The sequence below is a fragment of the Cydia amplana genome, chromosome 12 (genome assembly GCF_948474715.1).
Source record: "Cydia amplana chromosome 12, ilCydAmpl1.1, whole genome shotgun sequence".
NCBI classification, from domain to species: domain Eukaryota; kingdom Metazoa; phylum Arthropoda; class Insecta; order Lepidoptera; family Tortricidae; genus Cydia; species Cydia amplana.
The window spans coordinates 16,618,742-16,640,159 of NC_086080.1; the positions used below are offsets into that span (position 1 = coordinate 16,618,742).

At 40.9% G+C, this 21,418-nt stretch overlaps 1 protein-coding gene across 1 annotated transcript in view; it reads left to right on the forward strand.

Annotated features, from left to right (window-relative positions):
- The window catches only part of LOC134652762 (uncharacterized), a 75,549-nt gene that overhangs the window by 12,130 nt on the left and 42,001 nt on the right, over positions 1–21,418 (forward strand). The window contains exons 2-13 of the mRNA XM_063507924.1: positions 6,894–7,034; positions 7,456–7,580; positions 7,921–8,096; positions 8,675–8,808; positions 10,656–10,858; positions 11,336–11,524; positions 11,918–12,060; positions 13,180–13,331; positions 13,817–13,998; positions 14,383–14,555; positions 14,788–14,936; positions 15,589–15,849. Of these exons, the coding sequence (XP_063363994.1) occupies positions 6,896–7,034; positions 7,456–7,580; positions 7,921–8,096; positions 8,675–8,808; positions 10,656–10,858; positions 11,336–11,524; positions 11,918–12,060; positions 13,180–13,331; positions 13,817–13,998; positions 14,383–14,555; positions 14,788–14,936; positions 15,589–15,849 (2,026 nt within the window). The 5' untranslated portion in view covers positions 6,894–6,895. The remainder of the gene's footprint in view (positions 1–6,893; positions 7,035–7,455; positions 7,581–7,920; positions 8,097–8,674; positions 8,809–10,655; positions 10,859–11,335; positions 11,525–11,917; positions 12,061–13,179; positions 13,332–13,816; positions 13,999–14,382; positions 14,556–14,787; positions 14,937–15,588; positions 15,850–21,418) is intronic.

Below are 21,418 nucleotides of genomic sequence, written 5' to 3' on the forward strand. Positions count from 1 at the left end.
GAAAAAGGCGCGAAACTCAAATTTTCTATGAGACCATATCCCTTCGCGCCTACATTTTTTCTACTGACAAGATCTGCTTGGCCAACTATATATATGTGGCGGACTGGCCTTTTTGGCCACACGTCTGCGGTTCAACGAGTTTTTAGCTGAAGCATGACATTCAGAAACAATCGCTGATTTTTCCGTGTCATTTGAATGTTATTGTATTTACTGATTAATTATAGGAGATTTATTATATCTGGAAGTTTAATTCAACTACACCGGTAGGTCTCCTATATTGGTGACCCCGACGTGATACAGTATTGCATTATAAATTTACAAGCCATCATCATTAAAAATGACGGATGAAACCAAGACTGATACCAAAGCCGCTGAAGCCCCGTGTGTGGTATGTAAAGTCACTGTACGCACTCCGCCGTTTTGGCCAGAGGAACCCGCATTATGGTTCTCGCAAATGGAAGCCCAGTTCGCCATCGCCGGCATATCGAGTGACACAACCAAATTTAACCACGTCATTGGCCAGTTGGAGCATAAGTACGCCGTAGAGGTAAAGGATATTATTAGCAACCCACCAGCTGACAATAAATATGAAAAGATAAAATCGCAGCTCATATCGAGGATCTCCGTGTCTAAAGAACAAAAGTTTCTACAGTTGATGAAACACGAAGAGCTAGGTGACAGAAAGCCGTCACGATTCCTACGACACTTACGCGCGTTGGCAGGTGAGGGCATTCCGGAAGATTTCCTGAAAACCGTATGGATAAGCCGTTTACCCGGCAACCTGCAGGCGCTTATTACGTCCCAAGCCAAAGCTACGTTAGAAGAGTTAGCTGAATCCGCGGACAAGGTACACGACGTCGCCCCTCAGACTATGCAGGTCCATGCATTAGGCACTACCTCTCATGGCACGGAGATGTCCGAAATTGCAAGACAAATGACTGAACTCACAAGAGAAGTTGCTGCTTTAAAGGCTGGATATTCACCACACACATCAAGATCCGGTTTCCGTGGCAGTCGAGCGCCGTTTAGGTCTAGCCGCCGTCAGGATCGTTCCGCATCGAGACCCAGAGATCAATCCATATGCTTTTACCATAACCGATTCGGTGATAGAGCTACCCGCTGTACTAGGCCTTGCAGTTACCCAGGAGCGGAAAACTTCAGCGGCAGCCGAATTTAGCGCCCAACGTCTGCCATATAAACCCGGGCCGTCTTTTTGTATTGGACCATACCTCTAAAGCCCTTTTCCTAGTAGATACAGGATCAGACGTGTGCGTATATCCGCGCACATTAATTAGAGGACCTCGTGCAAAATCTAATTATGAACTTTTTGCTGCTAACAGTTCAATAATACACACATACGGCTCGATACACTTACAACTGGATCTGGGGCTCCGTCGGATCTACAACTGGAATTTTGTGGTCGCCGACGTATCCAAGCCCATCATTGGCGTTGATTTTCTATCGTTCTACAGTTTAGTAGTTGATTGCAGAAAACAGCGGTTGGTAGATAATTTAACAACATCGTGCATCACGGCCCCACCTCAACCGTCAGCAAAATCCATCGCATCAGTGAAAGTAATGTCAGGGGAGTCGAGCTACCATAACATTTTGTGTCAGTACCCTGATATTACACGGCCAGCCGGCATGCATACCACTCCCAAGCATAATACCATACACCATATTCGCACTACACCCGGACCGCCAGTTACAAGCAGGCCGCGACGTCTTCCACCGGATCGCCTAAAAATAGCTCAAAAAGAATTTGAAGCCATGCTCGAAATTGGCACAGCTTGCAGATCCGAGAGCTCATGGTCGTCTCCCTTGCACCTTGTTCCTAAAAAGGATGCCGGCTGGCGCCCATGCGGTGACTATAGAGCCCTTAATGCGCGTACCATTCCAGACAAGTACCCAATACGACACATTCAGGATTTTACACAGCAGCTAACAGGAAGCAAAGTATTTTCAAAAGTTGACCTCGTCAAAGCGTACAATCAGATTCCTGTAAATCCTGATGATATTCCAAAGACTGCCATTATAACCCCCTTCGGGCTGTTCCATTTTCCGTACATGACGTTTGGCCTCCGAAATGCTGCACAAACGTTCCAGCGATTTATGGATGAAGTGCTCCGAGGCTTTGATTTTTGCTACGGGTATTTGGATGATATCCTAATCTTCTCCTCCAACACACAAGAGCACGAACAACACCTCCATACGTTATTCCAGCGTCTGCAAGATTATGGTGTTCTCATTAATGTAGCAAAATGTGAATTTGGAGTGGCGGAAATTACTTTTCTTGGACATAAAGTTTCAGCTCAAGGGATCCAACCCCTTGACACCAAAGTACAGGCGATGTTAGATTATCCCGCACCTAAAAACATCCGAGAACTCCGCAGATTTCTTGGCATGTTTAATTTTTATCGAAGATTCGTGCCAGGTGCTTCAGAACTGCAAGCACCCTTGAATATTGTGCTGACTGGCCCAAAGAAGAAACCTACGCAGGACATCGAGATGACGCAGGAAATGATGAAAGCTTTCGAGGCATGCAAAAAAGGACTTTCTCGAGCTGCTATCCTAGCTCATCCTCGAACAGACGTTGAGTTGGCGATCCATACTGACGCCTCAGATACCTCTATTGGCGCTGTTCTACAACAACGAGTAACACCTGGAGCTTGGGAACCCCTAGCATTCTTTTCTCGTCGTTTAAAACCCTCGCAAAAGAAATATAGTCCATATGATAGAGAACTGCTGGCCATATATGACGCTATCAGGCATTTCCGTCACATGGTTGAAGCCAGGCCATTCACTATTTACACGGACCACAAACCCCTGACTTATGCTTTCTCCTCAGCAAGAGACAAATGTTCTCCTAGGCAATTCCGCTACTTGGATTTTATTTCCCAATTCAGCACAGACATACAATACGTGGCAGGGAAACTAAATGTGGTGGCAGACTGCCTGTCCAGAGTTGAAGAAATTGGTGGATACACGATTGATTACAAAGCGCTGGCAAATTCTCAAGACGGAGATAGGGAATTGCTTCAACTACTACAACACGGCACAGGGCTGAATCTAAAGAAGTTGAGAATCCCTGACTCCGATATCGAAGTGTACTGTGATGTCTCAACAGCATACCCAAGACCATATATAACGGAAACTTTCCGGCGAAAAGTATTTGACGCAGTACACAGGCTGAGCCACCCAGGCGTTAAAGGAACCATCCGCCTGGTAACGCAAAGATTTGTTTGGCTTGGCATCAGGAAAGATTGCCGATTGTGGGCTAGAGAATGCGCAGATTGCCAAAAGAACAAAGTTTCACGTCACACTTCATCTCCCATCTCATCATTTTCCACTCCATCTCATCGTTTTTCGCACGTCCACATGGACATAGTAGGGCCATTACCTTTTTCTTGTGGTTACAGGTACTGCCTCACGGTCATCGATCGCTTTACGCGTTGGCCTGAAGCATATCCATTGGCCGATATCACTGCAGAGACCTGTGCACTAGCCTTTATGTCAGGCTGGGTCGCCCGCTTTGGCTGCCCTGCAAGAATCACCACGGACAGAGGCAGACAGTTTGAATGCGAGCTTTTCCGAAGTTTGGCGACAATCCTTGGGTCCGAGCATCGACCAACAACTTCTTATCATCCGGCTTGCAATGGTATGGTCGAACGCCTCCATCGACAGTTAAAAGCAGCTATAATGTGCCATACCAACACGCACTGGGTAGAAGCTTTGCCTTTGGTACTCCTCGGAATCCGCAGTGCTTGGAAAGAAGACATCCAGTCTTCGGCGGCGGAGCTCGTATATGGCGAGCCATTGCGCCTACCTGGTGACTTCTTCAAGCCTTCAGAAACCACTGCAGTTGACTACTGCAATTTTGTGGACAGACTACGCAACCATATAGCTAAAATCATCCCAGTTCCTGGCACTCGTCACTCTCAAAGGCCGTTCTATATCCCGAAGGATCTCAGCTCTGCAGATTATGTTTTCCTACGACATGGACCTGTCAAAGGATCACTGGAATCCCCGTACACTGGCCCATATAAGGTTTTGAATAGAGGAAGCAAAACATTTAAAATAGAGAGAGCTGGGAAAGCAGACACTGTAACTATAGACAGGCTCAAGCCAGCGTATATGTCCAAAGACGATTGGGGAAATCTCAACCACAGCAGAGCTACGCCTAGCACGCCATTAATTCCGCAAGTACCTGCTCCTAATAATCTGCCGCTAGAGCAGGAACAAACTGCAGAAAAAAGAACTCGTAGCGGCCGAACCGTACACTTTCCGTCCCATCTTTTTGACTATCGACCGTAGGAACGGTCTCGGCGGGGGAGTAGTGTGGCGGACTGGCCTTTTTGGCCACACGTCTGCGGTTCAACGAGTTTTTAGCTGAAGCATGACATTCAGAAACAATCGCTGATTTTTCCGTGTCATTTGAATGTTATTGTATTTACTGATTAATTATAGGAGATTTATTATATCTCTCAGATGGGGTTACTGTAAGCTCGGAAGGATCAGAGATTTGTAATTTATTTGCTCAATACTTTTCATCAGTTTACAGGGAGGATGACAGCAATAACTTTAATATGGCCGGTGTCATAAGATCATCTGAATGTCTTAATAACGTAACATTAAATCTTGACTCGATCAATAAAAAACTGAAACACCTTGATGCTGCTAAAGGAGCTGGCCCTGACGGCATCCCCCCATTTTTTATATCTAATTGCTCAAAAACATTATCTTATCCGTTATATATTATTTATCGTGAATCGCTTGTAACTGGTATTTTTCCAGATATATGGAAAAGGGCTAAAGTTATCCCAATACACAAGGCCGAGGATATTAGTGTAGTAAAGAATTATAGACCTATATCTATACTTTCTACTTTTGCCAAAATCTTCGAATCCCTTATCTGTCCTTTTATTCAATGTCACTTCAAACAGTATATAACTGAACACCAACATGGTTTTGTCCCTGCGCGGTCAACTTTCACCAATCTTGCCTCCTTCTCTGAGCTTGTCACTAAGGCTGTTGATATTAATAAGCAGATCGACGTCATCTATACCGACTTTAGCAAGGCATTTGACCGAGTTTCTCATATGGTCTTGATTCAGAAGCTTTCTTCCTACGGCGTCACGGGTCCTTTACTAAAATGGATTGAGTCATATCTCCATAATCGATCATTTTATGTAGTTATTAATGGTTTCTCTTCTCAGACTTATAATATCCCTTCAGGTGTTCCACAAGGCTCCCACCTTGGTCCTATATTATTCAATATATTTATTAATGATTTGCCCGCCCAATTTCATCACTCCATCCCGTTCATGTATGCAGACGATCTCAAATTTGCTAGAGTGGTAACTTGTCCTTTCGATGTCGCCCTTCTCCAGGATGACATTGAAAGGCTTAGTAAATGGTGTTCAGAAAATGGTATGTCTCTTAATGCCAAAAAATGCTCCTCTATTAGTTTTACTCGTAAGATCAATATAGTTTCTTCGTCATATCATATCGCTGGTGAATGTCTTCCTAAAGTGCAAACCATACGTGACCTAGGAATTATCTTTGATACAAAACTTACATTCGTTCCTCACATCGATGCAATAGTAAAAAAAGCTTCATGTATGTTAGGATTCGTCATAAGAAATGGAAAGGTATTTCGTAGGATACAAACCAAAAAACTTCTCTATTATAGTCTAGTATGTAGTCACCTAGAGTATGGTAGTATCGTCTGGCGACCACATTATGCAACTCATTGTCTTCGGATTGAAAGATTGCAAAAAAGATTTATGTGGCACCTTGCTCGATCGGTAGGTCTTGCGAAAAGATCTTTCTCTTATAAGGATAGGTTAAAACTTTTTAAAATGTTATCTCTTGAGAACCGTAGAGATTTACTAGATTTAAAATTTCTCACTAAGCTTATAAGAAACAGTATAGATTGTCCACAACTCTTGAGTAGCTTTCGTTTCTCTGTACCTAGAAGAATACCGCGTTTTGCTATCAAACCAATGTCTCGCCCTCAGCGCCGAACTGTGTTAGGGTCAAACTCCCCAGTACCACGCTTGAGCAATTTACTCAATAGATATAGTAACAGGTTTGATGTTCACTTTGACTCTCTGACAAAAATTAGAAATGTATTCATTAGTAGTTAGTATATTTAGTTTTAATTCCATATTTAGTTATATACCTACTTAACCAGTCTACATCGTGGTTGCGCTTTGCTCCTTATTCTATAGTAATAAGGTGTTCAAATGTGGCTTTGTTGTTGAATTTGCTTTTTTAATTTTTGCATGTGGTGTTTACCAGTAATTAGTTATACATTCAGCATGTTATTTAAGTTTGTATTGATGTACTTAAGCCTCAATGTAATAACTGTTGGTGAACCTTAAAAAAAAAAAAAAAAAAAAAAAAATAAAATAAAAATATCTGGAAGTTTAATTCAACTACACCGGTAGGTCTCCTATATATACATATTAATCTTTGCTTAAATCAATCTGTTAAAGGCTCCACAGACCTTGCAATAAATCCACGCGATCTTTGATCCATTGCCGCCTATAGAGCGACATAAAATAGTAGAAATTAAATAAAATGGAACTCAAAAATGTCCATACTAAATTGTTGTCATGTGTAAGCATTTTACGTCAAAAATGTGACAGGTACGTAGAAAGTGGCGCCCTCATTTATTTTCTATTATTTTATGTCGCACTATACGAGTACCTAAGTAGGTGCAACAAAGTCAATCGCTATATAATTTTTGGTTAACCGCGAGTTCTCAGTTCGGGGCGAACTACTAGTATAATATATATTGATTAAAATCACTGGTTAAAGTTGTAATGACAATTTGCTCTCAAGGAGTTAACAGAAAGTACTTTTCACTATAGTTTTCTCTTCTACAGCGATGGGGTCAGGCGCATCAGTGGCGGTAGACACGCCGGGTGGCGACCTCCGCCTTCCAACCTCGGGTTTAAAGTTCAACATCAACCAGCTGAGAGCGCTCAACGGCTATGTTGACTCGCTTTATGATGACGACCAAAAAGGTGATGATCTGATGATCTCTCCTTCTCATCTTAGCTCTTTAAAATAAAAAAATTTCAAAGAGACTCAAAATAATGGTTCTAGATTAGTAGAAGTATGGTAAAACCTTTATTCCACGAGTTTGTAGCTTTTGGCGTCGAGACACTAGGCCCGTGGGGTAGTGGGGCTCGGGGGCTTCACAAGGCGTCCAGCAAACGCTTAAGGGAGGCTACAGGTGACCCTCGCGGAGGCAGCTTTCTCGCTCAACGATTGGCCACAGCAATCCAGCGCGGGAATGCTGCCTGCGTGATGGGCACCCTACCAAGGGCTCAAAACGATGATACGCATTTTTAATTTTTAGTTATTTTAATTGTAGTTAGTTGTAGTTTTATACCACTTATTATATAATAAATGAGTTTTTATACATCTATTCTATGTTTTTAGGTCGAATGTCAACCGAGTTGGAGAGCGCAGTAGAGAGCTTGGTGCAGAGGATAGTGGATGGCGCCGGGCAACGGGACCCAAGGTTCCGATGTTGTCATCTTATCGCATTGCACAGAGGCAAGAAGGTAAATATACGATAGATGGATGGATGGATGTTTGGAGTTTCTTCCTAGTCGCTCCCTTATGTCTGAGGATTGTGACCATACGCTTATACGCTATTATTTTTCATGAAGTCTGACGATTTTTTGACAAAATAAGTCGCCTGATGTAAAACTGAATTTAGTGGCCATCTCGATTGAGTCACTCCATCGCACTGCAATATTTTTTCTACCGTAATCTGTAGGTATTGTAAACATTAACATAATGTATTTAAGAAACACGTATTGCATGGTTACATTCATATAAAAAGGCTAAGATGATGTAAACGATTTAAATTTTCTTACTGAACAACGTGTTTTTCCTCAGATGCGTTCACGTTCTTTGGAATACCTGGTGACCCTCGACTCTTTGTCAGTCCTCAATGATGGGAACGAAGACTGCTGTCTCCAAGAGGGGCCAACAGGCTACGGGAGAGTGCGCCTCACTGGCAAGGAGGCTGAGAAGTGGGAGGAGTTCCTGACGCCTTCAGGATATTTGTGTCGGTTAGTAATTTTTCGTCCTCGTCGGCGATGGCGGGATTGGACTCCTTTTCGAGAGACTGGCCAGATGTAGCTCAAAACCGGGATGAATGGAAGAAGAGGGGGAAGGCCTTTGCCCAGCAGTGGGACACAATAGGCTCGCATGAGGCTCGCAATAAAATATAAAATAAATAAATATTTTTTCCTGCTAGGTGCATTCCTGTTCGCTGGAATCTACTCGTAGTGTCCTATAGACTCTTGATTAGTTCTAAATATTGCCTCAAAAAAGGAGGTGCATGCTATGAAAAATTCATGTTCTTTAGAAAAGAATGTGAAGGAGAGTTCAATTATTTCAAAGCCTTAGTGCCAGTTGCACCATCTACACTTGAGGGACGGATCATCGTCACCCGGCGCGCAGCGGCGGTTTACTATGAAACTTTCCATACAATAAAATTTGGGGAACTCTTTAACGATGACAAACAATTTGGTGCAACCGACCCTTAGGCTGATGATGGAATGCAGTGTTATTGTGCATACGTAATGAAACGGAACAGAGTTTGATTCTCATACAATCGAATGACTAACAAAGTAAAATATTCCAGAGATAAAGTCCTGGAGCGATGGGTGGAGCTGATCGCGCGCTGCGCGCACGCACGCGGCGGCGGCGGGTCGCGTGTGCTCTGCGCAAGAGCGGCTGCGCGTGCACACCCGCACAAGTACTGTTACTTAGAGAGGGGTGAGCGAGTCATAACAAAATATAATACGAGTGTTACGGAATTTTGCCACCAACGGGTATTATCTTAGGCCTTATTCAATCGCAACAGTACAAATGTTGAGTTTGTCTGTACATACCATTCGTTATGTTTTAGCCTTGCATTGTCACATCCAGAAAAACAAGAAATCTTTTGGAAATAGTTTTGTGTGTTGAAATGTGGTTAGAATGATGAACCCATGAATTAATCATAAGTACATAATTGGAATAATTGGTTATCCTTTATAACTTCACTCGTAAAAACTTTTCCCTTATTAAATCGAAGCTAGTCTTTTTGTATTAGTCTAGTATTAAATTTTCTATATGCAGTAAAGTAAGTACCTAAGTCGTATTATAAAAAAAGTAAAAAACCCGAGTCGAAATTACAGGGTTGTTACAGGGTCATTGCAAAACTCAAATTCTGTAAACAAAACTTTTTAGAACAACTCTAAAACTCCTACTATACCAGCCTACATTTTGATGATCCCGTCGTTTAAAGCTACCTTAAACTTAACAATATCGTTCAACGTTCACAAACAAACCAGTTATTTTCGCACGGCATTTCAACACAGACCTAATAATTAATCATAAGTTGCGCGAAAGTGTGAAACACCTACCACACCTATTCAAATCTACCTAAGTAGTCTAAGTAATATATCTTCACCTTTCACACCCTCCTGTTAAATAAATAAGCGAGAGAGACGGAATGATTTTCTGCATATATTTTCGTAGATTTTCAGGATTGAGTTGGAATTTAGGTACCAATTTACTCTCTTATCATAATAATTAGAGCCTTATTCGCTTGCGATTTGGCTTATTATCCTTTAACCAGCGTAGAAGTGCACTATAATCGAAAACATGATCAAGTTAGTTTGAAATAAGGTAGAATATTCATTGGCAAGAAGCGAGGATTTCTGAATGAAAGAATTGAGGTTCGTCGGGAGGAAGTTTGATTAAATTTTAACAGAGCTTTTACGAAAATAGCTACTGTTTATTTATGGGGTGTGAATGCAAACGGCATTTTGCTAATAGTTTGTTTCACATGAATTGATTTGAAAGGATTGTTTCATTTGCACGGGGAAATGAACACTGTTTGTGGAATGATGCTTGAAAATGTAATTAAATTTGAATCTTACCGACTAGAAAGAAACCTACTAGATATTTACTCTCAAATGCTAATGAATAATTGTAATTTATTTATTTTCGAAACTATTCAGTTTATTACTTTGTGTTTATAGGTACCTACCTAGCATAGACTAAGTAAGAGCCAAAACACGACGTCGTATCGAGTAAGTAGCAGTAAGTAGGTAGGTAATTGTGTTTTGGCCCTTAACCTTTTCCACGCCGTGTCAAACACAAATGCTATCACTCAGACGCCACATCATTGAAGTGTCAAAACTGAAGTTGAACTTTATGTATATGTACGTAGGTCGATGTTGCTCTGTGGTCCGATTAATCGGTCTTTGGCGTTGAACCTACGGTGCGGATATATCGGTCATTGGCGTCCAAAAGGTTAAGACTGTCTATGATCAATCGATTGAATTAATTGCACCTCCGTAGTCAGCAATGTTACGAAACTTGTATCATCTAACTAGGTTATACGCTTGATAGACTCCAACTTGCTAGGTTTACACCGCCTTGACAGTGACAATATATGTGCGGCTTAACTTCAAACTCGGGTAAATCCATTCAACCCTCTCAGCAAATTTCTACCCTATTACCTTTTCTTAATACCAAAATCGCATAATCTCAAAGGTGGATTTACCCGAGTTTGAAGTGACGGGCTTATCGCGGTCGGAGTCTTATTTTGCTGGTGATACCTATGTTTATAGCGTCCCCACCCCAAGCCATGGCCGACCGCCGTCTCGCCATCGTGGAAGGCGCAGCTTGGGTGATGGTCCGTGTCGGTGCCGGCGAAGCCGAAGCTAAGCTCATGCTGGGAGCGAGGGTCGGTGGCGTGAGCGCGGCCGCTTACACCTGCCGCGTGCCGCTTACAAGCCCACTCGCGTTATTACACTATACAGCTGCAATTCAGGTACCCAAGGCGAACATAAGCAGTCTATCTTTTTCTAATACTTGCTTATTCATAGAAGCTTTTATTTCAAAAGGTCTAGAGAAAAAAGTATACGAAACCTACTCACATTCCTCAACCAACAAAAATGCTCTCGCGGTATTATTTTACCATTATATAGTAGCGGTCATTTGTTTTTCTTCTTCCTTTCTTTCGTTTCTATAAAGCGTAGTCTGGCTCTTATACAGTTCTATCTAAGCTGACTTTCCCTAAGTCATATCATTATCAATGGGGTTGGCCGGTCGAAGTATTTAGCAGATGGCGCCATCATAACTTGGCCTGGAATTGTGCCAGCCCTTTAAGCCAAATCTCATAGAAAAAGGGGCAAGCTATGATGGCGCCATCTATGCAAACCTTTTACAGTTGCTACCCCATTCTATGAATCATGTCCCATGCAAAACTCTGGATCAAAAAATTTGACTCATTGTAATAATTTCTCAGGGTTACTACGCAACGGCAGTGGGCCCACCGACAAACATGATGTGCGTCGAACGAGCAGCTACCTGGCAACTATGGCATCCTTCATTAGAAGCAACCCTGGACGCGCACTTCTCTGAACTGTCCACTATAGCGAGGGTAGCTGGTGCCCTCAACTCGCTGCTAGATAAGATGAGGGAAGGGATATATCAGGTTGGTGTTACAATGAGTCCAACGTATGGCAACAATGGCACCCATCCCATCCTTAGAAGCAACCCTGGACGCAAACCTCTGAACTGTCTACCATAGCGAGGGTGGTTGGTGCTCTGTACTCTCTGCTGGATAAGATGAGGGAAGGGATATCAGTTTGGTGTTTCATACCATTGTACCATGGATCGAAGGACCTGGCAACTATGGTATCCTTCATTAGAAGCAACCCTTGACGCGCACTTCTCTGAACTGTCCACTATAGCGAGGGTCGCTGGCTCTCAACTCATCGTTGGATAGGTAAGTACCACGTTACAAGAAAGTAGATACTTAATTTTACTCTCCACTAATTCTATACCTTGTAGGTTTTTCCTGAGTATTTAATAGATCGTATTCCAGGGTTCCCTCCGCGGTGTGAGCCGCTACATGGCGCAGTGCGCGCTGCGCCGGCGCGTGGACCGCTGCGCGGCGCACAGTCAGGCCGCTGCGCGATTGGTTGCGCAAACTCATGCGTCGCATCATCTGCTGTTGGTTTTGGACTCGTGAGTATTATGTTAATTTCACTTAGACATATTCACATTCTGATTTACAGACATATTCGCTGAAGCCTTGGAGAAAAAGATGAGAGCCAATTTAACTAAGGTTGTTTGGCCTTAAGATCGGTTTTCCTAAATAATACGGCTAAGTATGGATGTCGTAGTATTTGTATGGAGACGGCCGTTAGATATGACGGCACCGCTTTCGAAGGAAACCAAAGCTTTATAAGTATTTCAGGAGAATTATTAAATTGTACAACGGGACTTAATCGCGTATCGAAGTTTTAAGATTTACCTCCGACGTTTCGAGTCTTCTCCGAGACCACGGCGACAACGCCGTCCTCGAAACGTCGGAGGTAAATCTTAAAACTTAGATACGCGATTAAGTCCCGTTGTATACAATTTAATAATGTGTAAAAATCGTGAAAGTTTAAATCAGTGTTATTTCAGGAGAAGTTGTCAGCAGTGATCGGGGATTTCTATGCCACTTGGCCCGCGATAGGAACAAAACTGTTCGAAAAGTAAACGCTATTTCGGTGTTGGTAATTCGTTTATAAAATAAAGGACTGTAAAAAACAGTGTTGGTTATGATTTAAAAAAAAATATTATTCAAAAAATTATTAAGTTTTCAATTTTTCAATTTAAAATTTTCAATTATTAATATTAATAATATATGCAATGCATGATTAATTGATTAACAGTAACATGCCAAAACACTCTCCTATATCGTACACGAATCCCGGAATCCCGCGGCATATCCATACTAGCATAATGATTGAGGTCATTCACCCCAAGTGGCATAGAAATCCCCGATCACTGGTTGTCAGAATATACAAACAATAGAAAATTGGCTTGGTTTCGTCTGATTTTAACCGACAAGGCAGCGAAAATGTTAATAAAGATTGCCAGTGGATTCGATAAGACCAATAACCAGACGTAGCCAAATTGAAGCGGAAAAGTAGAAAAGATGATCCATCGCAGGTGACAAACACTGACCTTGCCAGTGATGATGAATTGATCGAACACCCGACATTATTTCTCGAATATCGTCACTGAAAACTTTCACTTGCAGATATTAATGTCTTCAGTTATTAATCAGTTGATCTTTTTTTTATTTCGGTTCAGGTTACTAGCAGTATGTGAACGGGGTACAACAGCAGGCTACGTTTATCCCGTAGACCGAGCTGCGCTGGTGAGGCGAGGCGCACGCGGTGCGGACTGGGCCGCCGATGCGGCTACGATTCGACGGTGTATCATGGACTTGCATCGTCTGCCTGGTTAGTATCTCCAATACCTGCGTCTATATAGACTAAAGGGGCCCACTGATTACCAGTCCGACGGACGATATCAGTCTGTCAGTTATAAGCAAAAGGTGACGGTTCCGAACAACTAACAGGCCGATATCGTCCGGCGAACTGATAATCAGTGGGCCCCTTAACAGTTTGATCTGTAGCTGTGGTAATTGATGGGGGAGGTATATAATTAGCAGTGGACATATTTGGATAACAAATAGATAGATCCATAACTGCTTATAAGTTAGTAGACTGTGCAGCACGAGACGCGGACTGGCTTGCGGCAGAACTTACATCTTGGTTTCCTTCGTTTCCGTGTCTGTGTACTGTGAAGAGTGTGATAGGCTGCAAGATATTTTAGTTCCGTCTATTTTGGAATTATCCTGGGGCAAACCGAATTAAGCCCTCAAAATTAACTAAAACCATTCCTACGACTGAAGAAGACAATGTTAGGCCATTTGCCTTTTCAGGTTCCGAAGAAATCCTGCTCACGCCCTCCGAGTCCCTGGAATCGGTGCTGTTTTCTCGCTGGGAGCACCTGAACAGAGTTCCGAAGCCTACGACTGGGGTTCCGAGCTTCAGCAGACGTCAGCTGATGTATTTGTGGAGAGTCGCCAGCGAGCTAGTGGCTTGTAAGAACATGGTGGTTTGTGTGAGTTGATTCTTTCTTCATGAATATTTCGCAAATTTAAGAACAGATTGAAGAGATATTAACAGTGACATCGAGATTAGTCCATGTAAACCTTTTGTCAAAGTGTTTATTTGCCTTGATATTTTTCCAAAGAAAGGTTTAGCGCCAATTGACAGGTGTCGTCAACTTGTCCTGCACAACGTCTCTTCATGGCGCACGCCATCTCCCCACACAGCTGTCTATCTGTGCACACAGATAGGTATATAAGTTACTCTATGGTGCACAGCAGAGACAAGCGAAGGCTATATCGCGAGCATTTTCGATTTACGGGCCCATATTACGCAATGAATGCTTATGTTATGATCTTAATGTACCTTCGCTAATATAAGTAACTCAATTCCACAGGAAAACCACAGCACATTCCGTGCCAACTTGCTCCAAGCGACCTCCCAACATGAAACCATAGAGCAACTGATCCACATCCTGGCGATCATGCTCGATCAAGCCCGAGACCTGTATCTGAACAACATCGAGACCAGAAGTCTGGGAGAGTTCGACAGAGACACTTCTACTTATAGGTAATGAAATCTTCATTATTAAAAATGGTATCTGTCCTTGAATTGTATTGTGACGAAATGGACTCAGAATATCCCATTGTTATCAGAATAGAATGACCCCAAATAAAGTTAGGATTAAGGGCAGGAAGAAGAAGAGGAGGAGTAGCATCTATCCTTGTCGAATTTGGTTTTATGGCGTAATAAGGTAAAAATTACTGTACAGAACTTTCTTTAATTATATGTAAAATTGTAGATCAAAGAAATGGAACAAATTAAAGGACTACTACGACGCATCTTCAGCGTGTTTGATCGACGCAGTAAGACGGGACCCGGAGCTACGGACAGAGAATTTGGACGACGAACTCAATGTTATGAGGAATGTGCTCAACTGGCTTTATAAAGGTAAGTTTCCACACGGCCGTTGCCGAAGATAAAAAAAAACTTTAAAAAACGGAGTCCTTTGTTAAGCGCCTTTCTCTGTGCGGTCTCTGAGCGGAGTCTCGTCACATACTTAGGAGATGAATTTAGGGATGAAAATAATCCTGTCAAACAATCCCAATTTATTAACTATCTGTCCGTTCCGGTCATCGATTTTGCATGATGAAGGCACAAAAATCCAAACACACATTTTTGGGGTTCCTTACCTCAAAAGGAAAAATGGAACCCTTATAGGATCACTCGTGCGTCTGTCTGTCTGACCGACCATTTATCTCCGAAACTACTGGGTCTAAAATTTTGAGTCGGAGTTAATTACTTAGTTTTTGATGCGACCCCTACGGGTTTTTGAAGACATTTCATTCACGTCCACATAAAAAAATACATTGTTAAAAAATGGGTAACCCTTGGAACGCGAGTCCGACTCGCACATGGCGGGTTTTTCTCTCGGGATCGTGGGCGTATCATACTATTAGGAGCACATCAGGACCTTCAATCATGGATGACGAGCCCTTGTCAATGAAATACGTTATTCAACTCACAGTCTTTACTGGATATAAGACTGATTACAAATCTTACTGATTTTGCTAATTCTATAGGTATATTTTCTTCATCCCAGGTATCAAAGACGACAAGAAATACCTCAGCCCGGTCCTCAAGCCCTACCTCGATACCCTCTTCACGGGCTCCCTCGAAAACTCCTGGTTCCTCGAAGAGTTTGACGCTAAGAAGAGTGAAGCAGAATTCCAAGGGCTTAAGGAGTACTGTACTGGTGTCCATGATGGGGTCATTGAACCCTGTCTTGGACTGTTGGATGAAGCGAAGAAGCTAGCTTGGGCTAAGGCTATGGTGGATTTCGTGGACAGATATAAGCATATTGGTGAGTTTTAGTTTTAAGTGAATTACTATAGTAATAGAAATAAAATAATGTATAAAAATAATCACGTAACTTTTTAGTCGCATCTGTCTTGCCGATGTAAATTTTTACTTTTCGAGGGGTGTTTGTCGACAAACGAGTTGGTTCAGAGGGCCTACCGCCAAAATCTAAAATCGTTCTGCCGCTATCGCTCTTGCTTCGAGCGACAGATAGGCAGATAACGGTTTTATACGTTTCGATGTTGACGGTAGGCCATCTGGTGCTTTCAGCGACGTGATAGATAGAGCAACCATTCAAAACAGACACAAAAATATTGAGCATCATTGCCATACAGTAACACGCGACAATATTTCCATCTTCACCCACTTAAATATGGTTGGCAGTCCTCAACTGCGCGTTTCTCCAGAAACTTTCTGCGTCGCACAGCTAGATAAACTGTATATTGAACTTCAAGAAAAGCTTCAAACCTTCAAGAAAAGAGGGTTATCTCATGTTAACCTCTCTGGTAATTATTTACCATGAGACGACTCGTCTGCTCGCTTCCCTCCTATATCATAAAAATAAATAAGGACCACCTTTTATGAAGGAGTGTGAGAAGGAGACGAAGGAGTAACGTAGATAATGTGTATGTGTGTGTGTAATATCGAAGCCGAGGATTCCTATTCCACTCAACATACTTGGGTCAATTTCTGAACACGATTTTTTTTCTGTCCGTGATGAAAATCGCGGGTTAGCATCAGACAATACTTACCAATTTTTTTTTACATAAAGAAGTCACACTTTCACACCGAGTTCCATATGAATTCACTGATTAGTTGGTTTTTAGAGTACACATAAAAATACCTAAAGGCTCAAATTACTACTCCCGTGCCCTGTCCGGAATCTACTTTTGAGCATAATGAAAAATCCTACGAAAAATTCTACATTAGTATCACTAATTTAGTGTCAAATACTTAAACTAGATGATATTTACTATCACTGAGCACATATACTATTAACTTCATTGTGGTAAATAACTCGTGATCGATGTTTAAATTTTGTCCGAGCGCGCGAGTAAAATTTCGTCGGCAAAACTCAAAGGGCTCTGACAGCCGACGTTTGTATTTGAACCGCCTCGTGTCCCGCCTCACCTGTACTGGCAGTATTTGGCTGTCTCTCAAAGCAAGCGGATGTAAGTCAAGCCGCGGCGTGTTCGAGCAAATCGCGTAAGTATTTCGGAATCCGGGTGGGCGACAATTTTTTTCTAATTTCGATGCCCCTTATAAATTTTATTTTCCACATAGCTTTTCAATAGCAATTGTCATATTTAGGAGCCCTTTATGTATCTTTATGTAAGCGATAACATAACAGTTTGGTCAAACACGATTTAAATTTTTGGCGAATTTTTTTATTACGAATTCTAATTTCCGTGCCCTAATTCCCATAACAAATTTACCTAAAACAGCTGATTAAGTGGCACGGGAATTAGAAAGTATTACATATATTGTCAACAAATCTTTTATTGGGGGCACTGTAAGTTAATTGGCAATGTTTACGTCATATTATTATTACTTATATATATTGGCATTGAATATATATTATACTAGCTGTTGCCCGCGACTTCGTACGCGTGGATTTGTATATTGGTGGTTATATATTTCTACATTAGCTTAGAACATTGTGCAGCAAGTGATTGCGGTAGGACGGTTAATCATTTGTTAATTATTAATATTATACAACGCATGAGACTTTGTCTTTCACAACCTACGAAGTTTCAAGCCCCTAACTGAATAAAATTGTCCTCGATATAATCCCTCTAAACCCCCTTAGAAGATTTTCATGTCCTCTATTTAATAAAACCTACTACCTAACTACCTATTTACGAAGTTTGAAGTTCCTAGCTTTAAATAAAATTTGAACCCTATACAAACTTTCAACCCCTTTTTAATCATTTTAGGGGATGATTTTTTAAAAGCTGAAATTATTTTTCTTGTATTCTAATAATATGCCTTTATTATTATTGTTTGGCCTCCATACAAACTTTCAACCCCTTTTTCACCACCTTGGGGGATGAATTTTCAAAAACGCTGAAATAACTTTTCCCGTCTTATAATAATATCCCCATATACAAAGTTTCAAGTCCAACACTCTCAAAAATATTTGATCTCCATACAAACTTTCAACCCCTTTTTCACCACCTTGGGGGATGAATTTTCGAAAACGCAGAAATCAGTTTTCTTGTTTTTTAATTTAGTACCTTTTTACGAAGTTTCAAGGTCCTAGCTTAAAATAAAATTTGCACCCCAGGACAAAGTTTCATCCCCTTTTTTACCCCCTTAGGGGTTGAATTACCTGAAACGTCGCAAGTCCTGTTTTTTGTCATCGGCTATTATGTCTTTCTAAGAAGTTTCAAAGCATTTGTAATGGATTCAAACTATCAACCCCTTTTTAACCCTGTTAGGGGATGAATTTTCAAAAACGCTGAAATTACTTTTCCCGTCTTATAATAATATCCCCATATACAAAGTTTCAAGTCCAACACTCACAAAAATATTTGATCTCCATACAAATTTTCAACCCCTTTTTCACCACCTTGGGGGATGAATTTTCAAAAACGCTGAAATTACTTTTCCCGTCTTATAATAATATCCCCATGTACAAAGTTTCAAGTCCAACACTCTCAAAAATATTTGATCTCCATACAAACTTTCAACTCAACTCAAAAATGCGCGTTTTTCCAGAGATAGATTTAATTTGAACATGTAATCTAAGAATTAATGCACTTTAAAATCCCTTAGTTTTGTCACTGACACAATCACTCACGATCATCATTATTCTAAGGTACTTCTAGCATACCCACAAGTTCCAAATTTGAAACGTAATTAGGTTTAAGCTTTTTAAGCCAATAAAAATCTAATAATACTGCAATATTAGTCACGTTCTAAAGATCTAATAACTGCATAAATAAGTTTGTAATCCTATAGAAATATATGCGATAACAAATTTACCTTTTAGTTCTTACAATTAGTAGGGAAAGTAAAGGTACACTACGATGTACGATGTGAGTATGAATAAAGATGTATATAGTTATGATATGTGTATACATAGTATCAGTATGGTATGGGTATGATTACCTGACAAGAAGGACAGCCTACAAAAAGAGATGGGATCCTATCAAAAACATTACATGTAAAAATAAAAAGATGCAAGTCTCGCAACGCAGTTCTTCTACTACAAAAAAAGTTTTGAGATGTAATGTGAAACCAAGTCGGTTATTTTAGACAATGCCAGGGGGGTATTAAAACCGTAATACTATTAGATACCTTATTAGGGTTCCGTAGCCAAATGGCAAAAAACAGAACCCTTATGGATTCGTCATGTCTGTCTGTCTGTGATAGTCTTACCCCGGTGATAGTCTTACCCCACCTTACCTCATATGTGGTTAAACAATTGTTTGTGTTATGAATTTATGAAGGCAGCATATTCGATTTCTTCAGATTAACTTACACAATAACTTCTTCTCTCTGTGCCCCTATTTATTTCTTAGTATCATTTCCTATACGGCCATAAAGCAGATCATACACCTTGTACCTATCTACATGCAGATACATAATGACACTTTTTAATGAATAGTTTTGTATGTAAGGCGGACATGTTTACGCAACTACTCAAAGTATTGTTTTGAAATATATATATTTTACTAAGAAAGAGAGATTAGTTGCCATTAAAATCAAGGAAACTATTAGTCAAATACGTAGTTTTTAGTTTATCATACTTTCGTAGATTTGTCGTCCGAAACTAAAATTAAAGTAGATAAATATGTTCGATGCCGCTTCAGTATGGTTGAAGTATATTATTGTAGATTAAAATATACATAAATAATAGTTTTAACTACCAAAATAAGCTAAGAAAACAATTCCTGTGCCATGTTCTAATTTCCGTGCTAGTAAAATCTAATTCCCATGGACACACTAATTCCCGTGCCCTGACCAAAATTTTAAATTGAAATAACTTTTATAGTTTTATGAATATTTTTACCCCATAAGAAAATTAATGTTTATTATATTTTTTATCAAATTATCAGCATATTTTTTTTTGTGTAATGTTGGTATTTCAAAATTCCATGGGAATTAGACAAAAATGCTCGTTTGGTGAAATTGACCCACTTACTAGCAGTCGAAGTGACCTCATTTGAAAGTATAATCGCCACATATCTGCGGTAAGCGAGGGAACTTCCACATAAGTTCTCGAAGGTGTCAAAGTTAGGAAGTTGCAACTGCAGGGTGTTATTACTGAGGGCGGGCGAGTGAAATGGTAATTTTCGCTTTTCATGCTCGTAAAGTTGGTGTTCAAGTCGTGTGTAACATGGATAAAGTTGCTGTTTATGCTCTAGTGCATAAAGTTAAATCATCTATTACGACCCTTATTGACTTAGAAATAAAGTCCAAAATCTGTCATATATACTGCCACTACTGCAGCTAGCGGCGGCCGGCCCCACTCGACCATGCGCGGGCCCGAGTTCTCATTTCTTTAGTCTTGAGTTTCTGCAATTATCTTCTCGCAATCAAAGTGCCTCACAGTAAAGGATGACTACTTAATGCTAAACCGGGCCTGACCCGGGCCGCGGCGTCCGATATGTCATTTTCTATGACGGCTGATGGGTGATCATGTTGTGGTTTGCATAGAAAACGAAGCGCCGGAAACTCCGGCTCGATCTAGCGTGAGTCATCCTTAACTTGTTATCGTTCTTGTACTGGAGGTTTTAGCATTTTGAGTGTGTGACTTTCTTAAGCTATGGGAATAGAGATCAGTTTTCAACGTCAGAGATAAGTAAAAAGTAAAGACATTTAATCTCATTACAAGTTAGCGTTTCTTGTTTTGGTTGTAGGTGACTGATTGAAAGTTGAATCCTTTCTCATTTACAAAGTAAAGGATTCACTGGAGTCTGGTAAGCGGTCATTATGGTATGGTTGCAACTGCGTCATGGGACGCACGCAGAGACAGCACCTCCCAGGGTGCAAACAGTAATTGAGAGATGATGTAATCTAAAATAAACTAGGCTATTGGATGCAAGCGGTGAACTAAATATTGAAATTGGAGTTTCAATATTTTATTGCTTTACTAGACTTTATTATTGAGTTGTCTCTGCCACCACCGTATAAGTTCGCGGGTAGTTCGGACAGTTCGCAATCGTGGAATTGGGGCGGAAACAGCTGCGGCGGATCATGTGACGGTAACTTACTCCAGAACTTGCTAGAGCGAGATTATAGAGTTTAAAATTGGATATGAAACGTATAAAAGCCAGAAAAACTATAAACTGAATCTTTTGCTACTAAACAAAAAAGAGAGTTATTAAGCCCTTCAAGAATAAAGTATTATGCAACTTGAACTTGAGCAAGGTGTTAGACTGAAGACAAAGAGAATATAACCACTACATAATATATCCGGCCTCGAGCAGGAATTGGGGCGAAATCACATATGACATGTACTTGATAGTTAATAACTTAATATAGCAGTGTTTCTACTTTAAAAACAATAATCGAGTAAATAGTTCTGATATCGGTGTACGTTCAAATTGGCTTGAAAGTCATAT